Source organism: Asterias amurensis, chromosome 16 (genome assembly GCF_032118995.1).
Source record: "Asterias amurensis chromosome 16, ASM3211899v1".
NCBI lineage: Eukaryota > Metazoa > Echinodermata > Asteroidea > Forcipulatida > Asteriidae > Asterias > Asterias amurensis.
Genome location: NC_092663.1, coordinates 15,449,664 through 15,467,543, shown reverse-complemented (window position 1 = coordinate 15,467,543; position 17,880 = coordinate 15,449,664). Strand labels below are relative to the sequence as shown.

At 38.7% G+C, this 17,880-nt stretch overlaps 1 protein-coding gene across 1 annotated transcript; it reads right to left on the bottom strand.

Annotated features, from left to right (window-relative positions):
* Positions 1–3,112: 3,112 nt before the first annotated feature.
* LOC139948613 (ATP-dependent RNA helicase DHX58-like) lies at positions 3,113–16,153 on the bottom strand. Its single transcript, XM_071946807.1, has 8 exons — positions 16,008–16,153; positions 14,208–14,747; positions 11,929–13,776; positions 11,335–11,517; positions 10,588–10,756; positions 9,372–9,495; positions 8,332–8,572; positions 3,113–5,628 (listed from the first exon to the last, which is right to left on the bottom strand). Exons 2-8 carry the CDS (start codon positions 14,488–14,490, stop codon positions 5,429–5,431), a joined length of 3,048 nt encoding a protein of 1,015 aa, XP_071802908.1. The 5' UTR covers positions 14,491–14,747; positions 16,008–16,153; the 3' UTR covers positions 3,113–5,428.
* Positions 16,154–17,880: the final 1,727 nt, after the last annotated feature.

Here is a 17,880-nt window from a genome sequence, read left to right as displayed (position 1 = left end):
TCCGAGTCACAATTATTAATTTATTCGTTTGTGAACAATAACAAACATGTTGAACATGACTTGGATACTGCAGACCCGTGGAGGAAAATGGATGTGGAAGTTTCCAGCATGCCGTGGGATTTAAAAAGTACTCTCATCACTTCAGAAAAAAGAAAAACACAATGAACGTCTTTTGGTTTCAAAATGGTTGAAACATTTTTTTTATTTCGAAAGGTTACACAACAAATACACGAGAAGGGAACCATGTTAAAACCATCATAAAAAAATAACCATAGCCTAAGGTAATTGTATTGTTTAAAATGTTCGTTTGTTATAATTCCCCCCAATCCATGGTGCGTACTACAAAAGCATGGGTGCTTTGTGGAAGTGGGACGACAGTGTATTGTTAAGGTTCGTGGTATTGTAATCGTGGGAATATTTTCTGCCTGGATGGCCTTGTTATTATAACTGAAAACAAATTATAGTGCTTAAAGGCAGTGGACACTATTGGTAGTTAGTTACTCGAAATAATTATTAGCATAAAACTTTTGTCGGTAACGAGTAATGGGGGAGCTGTTGATAGTATATAGTAATTTTCCACGCATTTTTTTTTACTTCGAGACCTCATAATTAAATTTTTGAGGTCCCGAAATCAAGCATCTGAAAGCATACAACTTCGTATGACAACGGTGTTTTTTCTTCCTTTATTATCTCACAACTTCAACAACCAATTGAGTTCAAATTTTCACAGGTTTGTTACTAATTTTTGTGTATATGTTGAGATACATCAAGTGAGAGTACTGGTCTTTGACAATTACCAAAAGTGCCAATGTCTTTAAGAATGCGAATAACTTTCCTCATCTAGACTTGACACGTTTGGTAATTTTCAAAACTAGTATTCTCACTTTGTGAAATCCCAACATGCATAAAATAAAAACAAAACATGTGCAAATTTTAGCTCAATATTGGTCATCGAAGTTGCAATAATGAAAAAAAAAAAAAACCTTTCCGATGCATAATAAATGACTTCAGCTGAAGTCTTTTACTATTTGAGAGAGAAATTACCTCATTCTCAAAAACTGCGTTATTCAGAGGGAGCCGTTCCTCACAATATCAAACTCAATTGCTCGTACCAAGTAAGTTTTTATGCTAAAAAAATATAACTTTTTTACGAGTGATTAGCAATAGTGTCCAGTGCCGTTAATAATAACCTCCCTCTCTCCGAGACATGGGCACCGGTGCCTGCTTCCACCCGCCCCTGCCCCGCAGTCCTTCCTTTGCCGAACATCTTCATCGTACCACATCTTTCTTACAGGAACATTACACAACAGTTGCTGGGAGTATGTAATCCACCATATACATAAACTGACACACCCGTTGAAGTATGAATTCGATCGGCCATCTGGGTCACAAGAAAACATTAGTGAAAACCGATAACAGAAATTGCATGACATCGATTAAAAAAAACCCGAATAAACGATCACTGAGCGATAAACTCCAAACGGGAAATTAGTTTTATTTATTTCTCATCAAATAGACATTTCATACAGAAATAAGTATTTCAAGGGATGTTTTATTCTATCATCATTATACCGTGTAAGTTTTATGTAAATCCGTGATCTTTACCGATTTTTTGTTCTTACCTATTCTGTAATGTTCCTTTAAGCCTTCTCCCGGTTAAACTGCATCAAATCCCCGCCCTCTCATCATACGGGGCCCACGGTCTGCCGAGCAGCACTCGCTAATTCCCTAAGACCTGCGTCAAGACGATAGCAGCTATGATTCCACCAATGATCAGCAGAAGACATATAATAAGAGCAATGATCTCAACCATCTAGTGGATAATAAATATAAATAAACCCATCACACAAATTAACATCACTATAATGTGTTAATTGTAAAGCGCCGTAGAAATGTTCACTATTAAATTTTGTTTGCACAGAACTCGGATAGGCTATCCAAGTATGCTAACACACATCGGTGTATATGGGTAAAAACCAAAATTAATATTTTGTATCCCCGATGCAAATTTAACATCTATTATATTAAACTATTATTATTATAAATTACATGCGATAAATGGAGTATAAATGATAGGCCTACATGAACCAAACGAAATATAAACTGGAAAAAAACCTTAACTGGAAATTATTGTAGATTCATCAATTTATATTGCACCAGGAATAAAATAAAGTGTCTCTCTACCATACAGCATTGTGACAAAAAGGATATTATATAATGAACTTCCCGCGTCCAAAAGATAAACATATATTTCTCACTGTTTCTTACTGTAAATTATATATAAAGGTACTGGACACGTTTGGTAATTATCAAAGACCAGTATTCTCGCTTGGCGTATCACAACATAATGCATAACACAACAAACCTGTGAACATTTGGGCTCATTTGGTTATCGAATTTGAAAGATAGAAACAACACCCTTGTTGCACAAATTAATTATAAGCTATCAGATGCATAGCCTAATAAAAGGTTTTCAGCTGAAGTCCTTTTTTTTGGGTTGAGCCGTTTCTCAAACAAAAACTACGTTACTTCAGAGGGAGCCGTTTCTCGCAATGTTTTATACTACCAACAGCTCCCTATAGCTCGTTACCAAGTAAAGTCGTATGCCAACAACTATTTTGAGTAAAAACTGAATAGTTTCCAGTGCCTTCAAGTATACAGTTTTTAAAATCGAAAGCATTCGACTATAGCAGTAATCAATGAATTCACTATACCTGATTATCAGTTTCTAGGCTGTTGTGGCTGGATGCAAATATCCGGACCTCAATATCCGGACAGTCTATATTAATTGTATAATAACGCGCGTGCCGAGCTTGGCACGTGCCATAAAGTGCAATGGGCCGTACCATTTACTGGTAGGTGAGACTCTAACTTTTCTTTTGAGGGACTCGCCAAATCTGGAAGCAACACAATGCGAAATGATTATTTTAAAAGATACGTCAAGTATTTTTAACTATATGCAAGACCATTCAAAGCTGCCATAATCTTGTGGTCCCTTTGTATTTTGTTTTAAAATCTCAGACCCTCAAACAAACAACATAGCAAGGATACACTTGCCTTTAAAGAGACAAAAGAACATTATTTACACAATAAATCTTTATACTTTTATTGCAAATAGAAGAAGCGTGCAAACACACACACATGGTATTCTTTTTATCAAATAATCTAACAAGATCTTCTTGAATTTCATGGACAAATCTTGATTTATTATCGATGTTCAAAAGAAGAAAAACCAGTAATGTCTCTACTTTGTCGTACCAACAAACACAAAATATATATAAAAAGTTGAGACATTATACAGGACGTTCATTCAGCATTTTTATTCTAGAGAATGGTTTGAAAACGTCGTAAGTTTTAGTTTTCTATGGCCCTTTTCGAAACCACGGCTTCGGCTTTGGATTCGGCTTCAGGCTCCGTCCTCTCATCTGAAGCCCCGCGGGGCCAAGCTAGCCTGAGCCGAATCCAAAGCCGAAGCCGTGGTTTCGTGAAGGGCCTATGAGAGAGCTACACTCCCTGATAGAAAACTAAAACTTACTAGTACTTTATTATTTGCCTACGTAATTAAAATGCTATTTCCTTGAAGTTACTCTGCGCATTGTGTTAAAAAGTACTCAATAAACAATTATTGTTATATTCTTAAGCGTAAAACCTCAATTTTTAACCGAGGTATAGGCTACCTAACATTATAATATATTTTTTTTGTCTTAATAAAAATTACACTACGGGTATTTTTGTTTAACAAATTCATTCGATAGTACGATTGTCGTTTAAATCTACAAAATCATCAGCAAAATTCATCTCTAAGATCATGATACATACAATCTAAAAAATTGCTAGAATTGACCAGAAGACGGGTCCGTGTGATAAGTCAGTTCTGGGTCACCGTTTTACGGATCAACATTACTCGGAACAGAGTTAGAAATAATATGTAATGAATCTCGATGGTCTAGTTGGTACAGGACACTGCTCTAGAATTGCAAAGGTCGTGGGTTCATATCCCACCCGAGTAATAGGCCTATGCATTTTCACAGAACTCGTGAAAGTACTGACGTGCTGTAACACATGTTGGTGTACATAGTTGCCATAACGAACGCAACTATGTGTATTGGAAAAACCAAAATGAACATTCTTTATCTTCAATGCAAATTTAATCTGCGGACTTTTTTTGTATCCACTCCAACCCAATACTTTTTGACTAGTGTGGGTAAATTATAAGTTGGCCCCTGTTCGACACCACTATGTTCGACACCTTTACATTCCGCCATCCATGTTTCGACAATAGTATGTTCCGAAAGCCCCTTTCGTGAAATGCGAAGGTTAGGGCTAGGTTTAACAATATGGCTAGCAGTGTCTTTTTAGCAATAAGTACAATTACAACTGACAGTTTGATTGGCAATGAAGCATAGCCTTAACAAATTACCAGCAAGTAATTCATGATTTCACTTTTGACTGTGCCCCATCAATTTTTGCTTAGCAGTTAATTTTGAAAAGTAAGATTTATTTACTTAAAAACTTGCAAAATTTTTAAAGGGAAGGTACACGTTTGGTAATTGTCAAAGACCAGTCTTCGTACTTGGTGTATCCCGTCATAACCATAAAATAACAAGCCTGTGAAAATTTGGGCTCAATTGGTCGTTGAAGTTGCGAGAAAATGATGAAAGAAAAAACACCCTTGTTGGACGAAATTGTGTGCTTTCAGATAAGAATAAAAGACTTCTAGCTAGAAGTCTTTTATTATTTTAGTGAGACATTACCTCTTTCTCAAAAACTACGTTACTTCAGAGGGAGTCGTTTTATGCTATCAACATCTCTCCAATGCTTGTTACCAAGTCAGTTTTTAAGTTAAGTTGATAGAGCTGCAAAGTAGCCCAGCGCAACAAATTTTTGCTTACCAGGATAAGGTTACCAGTCAAATTACCATGACATCATATGCACAATTTGTTTCTGGTATCCTGGTAATTTCTGCTTAAGCAACATTTTCTGCTTAAAGGGTGTCGGTACTTTTTGTAACACATTACACAATGTCGTCAGGTCTACATTAAACTCACACAGTTTGAAGATAATGATAGTAGAAAGCTTCCCCTTAAAATAATATTTGCCGAGGTGTGAGAACTGAGTAAACAAATGTCTTGAAATTAATTTTAGTCTCCAAGTTTTATCATGTAAAACGTATTTACCAGTTAAGCTGGTTAATACGTCATGCTAAAATAACTTTCGTTTCACTGAGAAAAAACAATTTTTGTGACTTGTTTTATTCATTTCTCAAAAACTACAGCACCTTAGCAAGTAATATGTTAAAGGAAGCACAATCATATACTTTAAACCATGTAAGTTGAATGTAAATCTGTTGACATTCTTCAAAGAGTACCAAGTCCTTTAAGCAGCTCTATGAAATTGGGCCCAGGAGGTACCAGTCACAAATCTGGTTTTAGAACTCATCTTCGTCCTGCAGCATTACAAAGCCAGCTTTCTTCCACTGCTTCGGAACCTTTGCAGTCCCTTCGCGAGAGAAGACAATCTTGAAGCTGTCCGCTTTCAGTGCGTATCCGAGAGGGGGGTCTAGCAACAGGAACTTCTGCATTGTTCCAAGATTCTTCTTGCAGGTGTAAGTGGCACATTTGATGAGACCTGTAATGACAAATTGGAGACTTTTTGAAAGCTCTGCCACTAGAGGGCAGCAGACCTACCAGGTAAGGGTGCACAACTCCTATAGCAAATAATAGTAAATGCTAAACATTCAAAAATACTCAAAAAATATTTAGAAGTCTCTCAGCCTCTTGAAAATTAAATCAGATACATTGTCATACAACCAAACTTCAGATATATTCTCAATTTTTGGTAGGTCAGCATTTTGGAATTTTTGCTAGTTACCCTAGAAGAAACACTCCCAAAAACTCATGCACACCGCTTGTTATCCTTGGGGAACTCGTGTCCAGTACGTCCTGTTCCAGAACAGTTTGGTTTATGCTGGCAATGTGTTATGAAAAACAAAATACAGTTTGGCTAAATCTAAAATACAAAATCAAAAACACGCAAAACACAAGGTATTTGCTGTCAGTGACCGTCACTCACGCTTCTCCTATTCCTAAGTTGTTGACATTACCTGTTGAAGAGCGCCCTCTCTTGGTGATTGGCAGATAGTCTAAAGTTTCCCATTGGAGCTGTTTGTGAGATTGTTACTCGTGAGTTGACTCTTAACAGTATTAAGTATCTATAAGTATCTACCTACATAGTAATAATAATAACTAGTTCTTATAACGTGCATTTTCACAATAACCGTCTCGATGCGCTTTACCAGTGCATCAGTATCCTGGGCATAGACTGTGCAAGTCTCACACGTATTTGAACTTCCAGGACCTTTGTGGTCCCAACCTTATGGGGTTTTACATTGGGGAGATTTTGTTCCATCCATTATTTTAATTTAACGTAATTTATGACCATGAAAATTACATATGTTGTTGAATATGTTATACTACTTAGCAACACATAAAAAAGGAAAAATAAATTTTACAAAATAACGAAGAAAACCGATATTTGTACTTGACCTCAGGTCAGGTTACTTGAACAAAACTAAGAATTTGCGCCCATCTCTGATCACAAAACTTACGCAAACGCTTGTTTGGTCGCACGGGGTGAAAAGCCTTTTCGTTGGTTGTTTATGCGTCGGCTTCCTCCTTGAGCTGCGTCAAGCATTAATTTTACGCCCTCTTGACCATCGTGCGTCTGCGTATAAACCAGCTTTTAGTTGTTTCACATTCGGGCGTAGATTTACAACAGTGGTTTCAAAAAATTTTAAGATCAAATAAACAATGATCCTTGTCCCAGGGTTTTACTTTTTTCTATACTTAAACTATAACCGATTAGTTGTATATTTGTTTTAAAAGCTACAACAAGATTTGATTTCATTAAAATAAAGTTCTTCGTTTATCGTGTTTTCTTGCTCCGGTGCGCGCGAGACTTGCACAGTCTATTGAGCCAATAACATCCTTTAGTCTTTCTCAGCTCCCTAGGGAGTATAAAACCTGTTATGGGCAACCGTAGCACTCCAAAAGCTTTTTCATACATAATATCAACTCTACCCTCGCAGGTACCCATTTATACTCCCGCGTGAAGAGAAGCAATTAACGTAAAGACAGACAGGTTGAACACGGACAGAAAGAGAAATGGATATTTGGAGTAACCACACTTGTTAAAACAGACTGCATTAGAGTCTAGCGTTCTCCTGAAGATTATTCAATACAATTCAAATGTTTAGTTCCATTACTTTACAAAAACCTCTAAACAAAACATTAAGGTTATAACCAAGAAAAATGAATTTAAGAAGTACCCATAAATCCAGTCTTTGAAGACAGGATATATATCAAATAAGTATGAGGCATCTTCTAGAATTCTGGATTAAGTAATAATAATTATAATAAAAGGTAGCTATATAGTGCCTTTGCAAAAAAAGATCAAAGCGCTGACCAGAAAAGATGAGAAACAAGAAGACAAAGACGGAGGGTTATAAGAAAAAAAGTTTTGAAATCACCTGGAAGTGGTATTTTTTCAAAATAAAGCTTATGTCACTAATATATGTGTTTTGATGAGTGGAATGTGAATAAACAGTTAACTAAGGTTTTAAAAAATCAGTTCTTATGTTATTTACAAATTTAAGAGTAGACCCGACCCGAGAGGGCGCTGTTCGTGACGTCAATCGAGGCAGACTTTGCCTGTAATGCGTAGAGTAAATACAATTGCAAAGTACATGTACGGACCAAGTACATGTACTTTTTTTTCCCGGCAATGCCGACCAGGTGTATTGCTGCTGAATGCAGAAAAACACTTTTTGAAATGTACCAACTCACAACTTGGACGTACATGTACTTTGCATGTGTGTTTACTATACGCATTGCAGGCAAAGTCTGCCTCGATTGACGTCACAAAAGGGGTAGGGGGAGTCAGCCCCCCAAACAACTTTATATATTTTTTAAACATATAAATCGTGACAAACAATTACTAAAAAAATTGTTTTATTGTTCGTAAGCATATACTCTTATGTTTGAAAGAAAAAAAGGTGACTTTAAGACATTTCCTGAAAATGGCGATAGAAGGAGCATTCTGGATATTGATGGGGATAGAGTTGTACTATTTGGGACCAGCTATAGAAAAGGATCTGTCCCCAAGAGATTTTGAACCAGTAGGAATAGACAGAAGAAGTTGATCATCAGAAGATCAGAGTCCCACTCTGCCTGGTTGAGTGAGATGCCTGATGGACAGACAACAAACAGAATGTAAAGAAGAACAAGAAAGTAAAGACAGATTCATTGAACAAAGACAGAAATTAATACCCACCAGTTGTTTCTGTGTCTCGATATCGCTGTGGTCTGCTATACTGTATCTCTGTAATCTTGCTACCAAAGTCCGGACTGATGCAAGTCACATGACCAGCAGTTCCTTTCCGTCGCAGCTCTGACGCTTTGCAAATGTAGGCGGAGCATTCTTTACAATGAATGTCGATCTTCTCAAGATCGTGCATACTGCCTTGGAGCTTTTCCTGCTCCTCAGCTTTGATTATTGCTTTTATTCGTGCATCCTGAAAAAACAAGAAACAAAATGAAGGCGTACTTTTTAATTTGTTTCCATCTTTCTAAGCTTCAAAGGTATGAAATAGTAATAATATTAATTATTACTATTTCATACCTTTGAAGCTGACATTCGAACCCACACTCCGAAGACTTGAAATTGATGCTCTTAACCACTCGGCCATGACTACTGAAATCATACATGAGGGGGAAATGGGGTTAAATGTTTCATCCATACAGCGAACCTGCAGCTAACCATGTACGTCTTTTCAAGATCTGGGCTAGGTGGGCAGGTCCTGGCAATGTCTGGGCCCGATCATAGTAGATATGGGCCAGGTCTGACCACACCAGGTCAGATGATATCTGATCTGGGCCAGGTTTGGCCACACCGGGTTGGATGATGTTAGATCTGGGCAACACCAGGTTAGATGATGTCTATTGGGCCAGGTATGGCCACACCAGGTTAGATGTTGTCTGATCTGGGCCAGGTCTGGCCACACCAGGTTGGACGATGTTAGATCTGAGCCAGGTCTGGCCACACTAGGTTAGATGATGTTTGATCTGGGCCAGATCTGGCATCACCATGTTAATTGATGTTTAATCTTGGACGGGTCTGGCATCGGGTCAGGATCTGGCCAGGAAAAAGCACAGGGCACTTTTGGGATGCTGGCGGCAGCAGCCATAATGGTCCTTTTTTGCAGCTCTGAGCGTGCGGGCGTAGGTCTGAGCACACGCAATACTGTTGTGAGTGCCGTGGGTTACGTTGAGTCCTCGGTAATGCATCAATCTTTACTGACGGGTGTGTCTTACCTGTTTTTCCTGGATCTTGACAAGCCGATCCTCTTCCACCATGGCTTCCAGCTCTTCCATTGCTTTCTCCATTCTGACCACCTTTGAGCGATTCTCATACTCTCTCTTTTCATTTTGGGAATTTCTGACGTGAAAAAAATAACAAGCTCTTGATACAACCTATAGTAGCACTGTCACAGGTCTAAAAATCACATGGAGGGCACTATTACCAAGGCCCTCAGAGCCCTTCATCATGCGACTTTAAAATGTTCCTTTTAAACATGCCACTTTTGCAAAACCCAACTACATAATGTAACTCCTTCTATTATTCCACTGATCATGGAAATAAACTCATTTAATCAAATTAATTTTTTGGTTTAAGTATTTGTATAAGGTTTCATCCCCTTAAAGCCATTGGACCCTTTCGGTACAGAAAAACCAAAAAAAATTAACAGATTTACAAATAATTTACAGGGTTTACAGAAGGTAATGGTGAAAGACTTCTCTTGAAATATTAGTCCATGAAGTGCTTTACTTTTTGAGAAAACGGTAAAACAATATAAATTCTCGTTAGCGAGAATTACGGATTTATTTTAAACACATGTCATGACACGGCGAAACTAGCTGAAACAAGAGTGGGTTTTCCCGTTTTTTTCTCCCGACTCCGATGACCGATTGAGCCTAAATTTTCACAGGTTTGTTGTTTTATATATAAGTGTGGGACTTGGACAATACTGTTTACCGAAAGTGTATAATGGCTTTAAGGATCCCCTGGCTGCTGCATCCTAGCGTGTAGACAAAGGGTCACGGGTGTGATACCTTGCTACACTGCAACTAATGGTTGTATAGCTTTGACTGGCACCCCGAACAAACATATTGACAAAATAGGAAGACAGTCAACATAGAGCTAGATAGCTCCAATGGTAGAGTATCAGCACGTTAAACTGGAGGTCGTTGGTTCAAGTCCCATATGATTAAACTTTTCTTTGTTTTTTGTTCCAACCCCAAATTAGTGAGACAACTTATTCAATTTAATTCAATTCAATTCAATTTGTAACGTTCCTACCACGGAGGAAGAAAACTCTTTACATACATGCAATACACAAACTAAAGACAAACAATCGAAACGATATTTTATATCTTGAAAATAAATTACTTCAATACTAATACCACAGGGGAATCAGTTGAACAACATCTTAGCAGAAAAGACGTCGCATTTGTTTGATAACTTTCTTACTTTTCCACAATGAGGAAGCACTGGCTCCCACTTGCACGTGCTCGTCCCTTCGACTGGACCGTGCCGATCTCATTACTGACAAAGTTATACCTAATGACGAAGCTACAGGCTGGCATGTCAAGGCCTTCCTGAGCGATATCTGTAGCCACTAAGATGTTACAGCCATCATCTGCAGAGAAATGGAGTTAACGATTTCATTAAGTTGGATACTGAGATCGAGAGACGATTTCACAAAGTTGCTGAATTTGTTTGAGCTACTGGTGGAATGGAGTTTTTTTATCAAGAGCGGATGTACATGGATACTTTTAAAAGCATCTACAACAGAGTGAAGAGCCAAGGAGACAAAGAGGTCAGACACTGAGCCCACAGGTCAGACTGCGACCGAGAACAATGAAAAGTAGACTTACCACTGCCAGACCTGTGCTTTTACAATTCTTGCTGGACTAAAATTACACAGCCATGCATTGCATGATTCAAAAGTTAATACTAGTGGTTGGTCCTGTCAATAGACAGGACTTACAATCACACGGCTGTGGGTTCAAATCCTACCAAGCGTAAACCGCTGATTTCAAAATTACTAGATTAAGTATTGTCTTGTAGTTACTGGATCACAATTTCTTGATTTGCGCAATTTTATATTCATAGACATTAAAGCAATATTTGTATGAGAGAAAGATTGGCTGTTGCAGGTGGTTTGCCGATTTCTCTTGACGGGAAGATCATCTAAACAAACTACAGTCAGCTCACCTCTTCTGAAACTGTTCAGAACCTCCTTCTGTTGAGCCTCTGTCAGGCAGTCATCTTCTAGGCTGCCCTGCCCAACCAGCCTGAGTGGTTCGATCCTGCATGGTAAGGACTTCAGGAGATTTGAAGACCTCAGAAACTCAACCAGAGCGGTGGCAGCTACTTTCATTGTTGCGAGAATAATTCCTGATGGGAGGAAGAAGGATTAACCAGCTCATAATTTATCATGAATTTTTTAGCAACAAAACTTCTGACCAAGTTTGAGTAACTAGATTGGTTGTAGGATCTTGTCACATGAGGCAAATTAAATCTCCACCATGCAAAGTTTAAAATCCTACTTTAAAAAAAGGGTGTAATCATTATAATTTATTGATTTGTATTGCGCCCATTCCATAAAATGGACACAAGCGCATAACAAAAGAATTAGACAATGAGCCTTCGATCTTCTTCAAATCGCTCATTTCCAGCTTTCCCCGGTACCCCTAACCATGACATGCCATGGCGATAGCGCCTTTTCAATCAAAACTCCAACAATTTGGAGCAAGAAGCAAACTACCCACCCATAAAAGCTAACAGCTGGTAAAAGCAAAGAAATACCTTTAGATTCAGGTTTATCTGAGAAGATCTGATGTAGAACATGAGCAAGTTCCCCAAGCTTGTGGTTGCTATGCTGTCCTTCGTCCTTCTCCAGTTCCTTCATTCGAGGAAGTTGTGAGTTGAAGAGGCGCCGGCAGTGTTCCTCAACTGGTACCTGGTCTGGATGATCCCGAACATATCGACTGACATGAAACTCCTCCAAGTGTCGAAGTCCATCCTTGACCCTTAGATCATCGTAGAGAATCATGGCACGATTGTACTCGTATAAGTACATGTAGACAATGATATCCGTGCGATTGGCCGATCTCTGGGACTCCGCTTCTATCAGACGTCTCTTGACCTCGGTCTCATAAAGCTTTGTACCATGTGAAGGCAGTGGATGCTCAACTATTTCTGGAAGCTGACCCTCAATCTCCAACATGATCACCTCCAAGAGGTAACCAAACTCCCGATCGTGGGCATCTCTTGGTAGCGCCTGTTTGATGGTGTCTTCATCTGGACTATTGACATGTCTTTTCAGTTCCTCTACGTTTTCAAGAACTCTCACCACTCCATTGGAATCCATGTTCCCACAGAGAGTCTGGAGATGTCCAAGAGCTGTCAACTCATGGCCCACGCCCAGAGAAGCACTTAAACCAATAATAAAAGGGAGAGCCCTACCAGAAACCCCCACTTGGTGCCGAGGCTGCTTGTACTTCTCTTTCAGATAAGTCTTCATGATCTCGTTGAAAGGGTGCTTTTGATCGGTGTGGTGACACTCGTCAAAAATAAGCATGTCAAGATCGTTTATCTTGATAGATTTCGACTTCAGCGCGTTGACAAAAATCTGCGCAGTCAACATCAGGACTGCTGGCATCTCCTCGTCAAACTTAAGAGCATCTTTAAAAGTCTGCTGCTCACCAATTACCCGCACAGCCTGCTTATTCGGGAAGTAGAGAAGGAAATTATTCCTCTGCTGCCAAGTCAGGTGCCGCATATGGACAATGAAGAGAGCCTTGAAGTGCTTCTCGTCTACTGCTGTCTGAAATCGTCTCATGTACTGGTAGCAGATGAAGGCGGCTGTGAGAGTCTTTCCACTGCCAGTAGGAGCACAGATGATGTGATTCTCAAACTTTCGTAAGGGCCTCTCTGCAAGTTCCTTCTGATAGGCTCTCAAAGTTGGACGCGACCCGCTTGCAGCTCTAGCATCTCGGACTTCTTTTTGTTCTGTCAGATTGTTGATGGACAGCATCAGCTCTTCTATGGATTGATCTGCTGCTTTCATCTCCGTCTTTTTTTCTTGGGTTTCCTGAGGTGAATACAGAGGAAGTTCCCAAACAGAACGTTGGCTTGAGCTTCGAGAGGATGAGGCGCCATCTTCAAGAACTCTCTGGGCAGAATCTGTCTGCAGATCGTCATTTACACTTGAAGGAGAAGGATCTTTCAAAGACATTTTCCCCAACTTTCCCTCTATTATGGGCATATCAAGGAGGCTTATTGAGCGTGTGGGTCGCTGGCCAGAAGAGGGGGTAGTAGGCACTGAGCCCCTTGTAGGTCTGATACTTTGATTGGCTTGCTGGTCTAGGCGACGAGGGGTGCTTTGGTTGAACTTTGGCAGGGTTTGACCGCCATCAATGTTGTATAATCCTGTCGGACTTTGGCCACTGAAGAGCGCTGCAACCTCTGATGCACTTTTGGCTCGATGCATCTGTCTTTCTGTTTTACTTTGATCGATTTGCGGTGGGGAGGGGCGAGTAAAATGCTGTGGTCCTTTCAAATCTGTCGACTGATTTACCTCTCCACTGAAGCCAGAACCTCTGAGTGGTGGAGTACGTTGTGCAAACCCAGGTGGTGAAGTTTTACCCCGTCCTGATAAAATAAAATAATATACAAAAATCTAAAATTTAAACAATCTTTGACTTGGACCTGCTCAGCCCTTCCAAGACAAAACAGCTCAATTTCAGTTTCAAATTTTCAACTGTTGACTAGGTATGGATGTGACTATATAACATGTCCTGTCTCAGCCTCTTTTTAAACACATCGTTGGCAAAACAGCTCATCTCCGAACTTGCTTAAATCTAAAAAAAATGTCACTTGTCGAGTTATGCTGTTTTGCTATGGAATGGCCAGGCTAAGTTAGGTTACTGTAGTACTTTTACGTGTAGGTTGTCTCATCATTGACTAGGCATTTGACTTGGTAAAAAATGCACTTCAGTAACTGTCAGAACCAAATGGTAACATTTCAGTGTAACCCCTCCCCCCCCCCCAACCTTCAAAAACAAATCTAATAAATGTCTCACCTGGTGTCATTTCCTCACGCAAGATCTTTCTCAAATCCTCTCTCACCAGATCTTCTAATAAGCCGTCTAAGCAACTTAGGTCACTTTCTGAAATTTGTCCTGTTTCCTCTAGATATTGTAACACGTCTAGCGCAGTCTCCATTTTTTCTTTAGCCTTTTTTGGGATGTCAGCCAGAAAGGCCATCTCATTCCATTCTCTGACAGACAGCCCTTTGTTGATGCGGTAAAGTGTTTTTCTAAATAGAGATCTACCAACCTCTTCATAGTTCCTACTAGCAGCCATTGTAACGCTGTTGTATAATTAGGGCAGAAATTGTTTGCGTCTATACTTTATGACAAGTTTATGCTATGTTTATTTAAAAATTTGGTTTTATTTAATGCTAAGATGAAATGCATCACACTTTAATGTTTGTCTGGTGTGGTATTTGGCCAACTGTTAAAAAAAAACTTCTTAATTGTGGAAGTTAAAACTTGAGGAACTTTGCTATAAGACTTCCTGTCCTGGTGCATGTCTGGTTTCCTCAAAGGCAAAGATCAAATCTGAAACAACAACAAAACATTTGATAATTATTAAAATAATATATTAGCATAAAAAAATACTTTAGAACGAGCAACAGAGAGAGCTGTTGATAAGACATTGTTAAAAAAAAAGACTCCCTCTGAAGTGATATAGTTTTTGAAAAAAGAGGTAATTTCTCATTTAAATATAATCGAATCTGAGAAGGACTTCAAGCCTGAAATCTTTCTCAGAATTTTTGCGATTGAATAAAATCCTGCCCTCAATGTCTGCCTGAAAGTAAATTCATAATTCATCGTTGCTGAAAGTTAATTCCTGATTCATCGTTGCTGTAAACACTATTTTCTGAAATAACTCCTTCGAGGATTTCAAACACTAGTTCTAGGTTGGAGACTAGAATTCACAGAGGAAATTGCTTGAAATTTCAAGTAGTTAGGCTTATTTTCAAATGTTGATTTGATAAATATCTTTCAATCTTCATGTGGTATGACCTCCAACTTCTTTGTTTTGATCATCAACAGTTGATCTGAATTGGCAGCTACAGCTGCGGCTTTGACTGTAACTAATGGGACCTGTATGCTTCAATGCATGAACTGCAGGGATCTAGCCGTAACCATAGCCGCAACTTCAGATACGTGACGGCCTTCTTCACAATTTAGATAGTAGCAACAAAAAGAGGTCACTCAATGTATCTCAACAACATTAATTGACCAAAGCAATTGTTGGACATTCTCACGAGATGTTTACTGTGACTACAATTGGATGAAGAATACTTGTACGATGATAGGCCAGTCATTAGAAAAACCAGCAGGTGAGTTTCAGCCACATTGATAAAAATAATAGGATAGATAATTCATGTTGATCCAACCCCTTCCCCTGGCAATTGTTACATCAGGACCATGGACTCAAAGTCCACATTTCATCACAACTACGTACTACATACTAGAGCCCTAACCTAGGGCCAGGTTTTAGCAGATAGCACTCGCTGCCCTGTTTACTTAACATCTTGCTTAATAATTTTAAAACAGAATGATTTACTTAATTGTTTGAGCCTGACATAAAAATCATTTCTATTAATTAATGAAGTACAAATAATTATTCTCTGTGTTGCTTGCTTGTTCAATTCAAACAATCCTATAAAAACAGCTGCAATTATGATAACTGCACTGTCTACATAACAATTAACAGTCACCAACCCAGTTCGAACTTTCAGAAATGTATACTGCGTGAAAACGCCTGGAGTGGAGTGGCTTTCTAAATACACATTACCGACAAATTCTTACCTTAACAACCATACTGATGTATCGTATCTGTTCTGTGTCCATCCCCATTTGACGAACACGGTCGAAATGAATTTAGAATCATTAATTATGGCTAAGGCGTTTCTTTATTTCACCAATTTGCAGACTGGCCGTCTCCATCGAAGTAGTATTGCATAGCCCGGGGAATCCCAGTTCTAAAAATAGCAACAGTTAGTTACGACGTCATCATATAGTCAGAGCTTGCGCGCCTCCCCTCGCGCGGTGTGATATGTAATAGACTGGCTGTAGTAGTCCATTGAGTAGTTTTACCCTTTGGCAACGCCACGATCAACATTCACGGTTTTGAGCCAACACGTTGAATATTTGCAATGAAATACATGATTTTTACACATAATTTAACATCTATTATATTAAACTATTATTATTATAAATTACTTGCAAGAAATGGAAAATAAATGATAGGCCTACATGAACCAAACGAAATTTAAACTGGAAAAACCCTTAACTGGAAATTATTGTAGATTCATCAATTTATATTGCACCAGGAATAAAATAAAGTGTCTCTCTACCATACAGCATTGTTACAAAAAGGATATTATAATGAACTTCCCGCGTCCAAAAGATAAACATATATTTCTCACTGTTTCTTACTGTAAATTATATATAAAGGTACTGGACACGTTTGGTAATTATCAAAGACCAGTATTCTCGCTTGGCGTATCACAACATAATGCATTCATAACAAACCTGTGAACATTTGGGCTCATTTGGTTATCGAATTTGAAAGAAAGAAAAAACACCCTTGTTGCACAAATTAATTGATGCATAGCCTAATAAAAGGTTTCCAGCTGAAGTCTTTTTTGGGGGGTTGAGCTGTTTCTCAAACAAAAACTACGTTACTTCAGAGGGAGCCGTTTCTCACAATATTTTATACTACCAACAGCTCCCTATAGCTCGTTACCAAGTAAAGTCGTATGCCAACAACTATTTTGAGTAAAAACTGAATAGTTTCCAGTGCCTTCAAGTATACAGTTTTTAAAATCGAAAGCACTCGACTATAGCATTAATCAATGAATTCACTTTACCTTGATTATCAGTTTCTAGGCTGTTGTGGCTGGATGCAAATATCCGGACCTCCTAATAGTGTCCTTTTCACTTATAGATGTTATAGATGAACTACCACAACGTAAAACGATGACTGATATTTCAAATTTTGATTTCTGTTTCCAAGCAACTTCTTTAGGAATCTCTGTCGCAGTGCAGATTACGAATGTAAGCTGCTTGCAGTAAAATTGCAGTTCTATAATTTATACTGTACGTGGAATTTTTTTTTTTCATAGAACTTCGCCCCTACCATACCGGTGAAGATAACATTAATGAGTAATTCATGAGGCATGTTATATCCATCTGCGAATAGCAGCCCGCAAAGATATCATCCCTTGTTATAATGAGATGAAATTATGCAAAACACACCTCTTTGCTTGTTCTGTATTCTGGTTGGCTGAAACATGGTCACGTGGGATGAACTAATAATAATAAAGTATAATAACGCGCGTGCCGAGCTTGGCACGTGCCATAAAGTGCAATGGGCCGTACCATTTACTGGTAGGTGAGATTGTAACTTTTCTTTTGAGGGACTCGCCAAATCTGGAAGCAACACAATGCGAAATGATTATTTTAAAAGATACCTCAAGTATTTTTAACTATATGCAAGACCATTCAAAGCTGTCATAATCTTGTGGTCCCTTTGTATTTTGTTTTAAAATCTCAGACCCTCAAACAAACAACAAAGCACTCGCCCTTAAAGAGACAAAAGAACATTATTTACACAACAAATCTTTACACTTTTATTGCAAATAGAAGAAGCGTACAAACACACACACATGGTATTTTT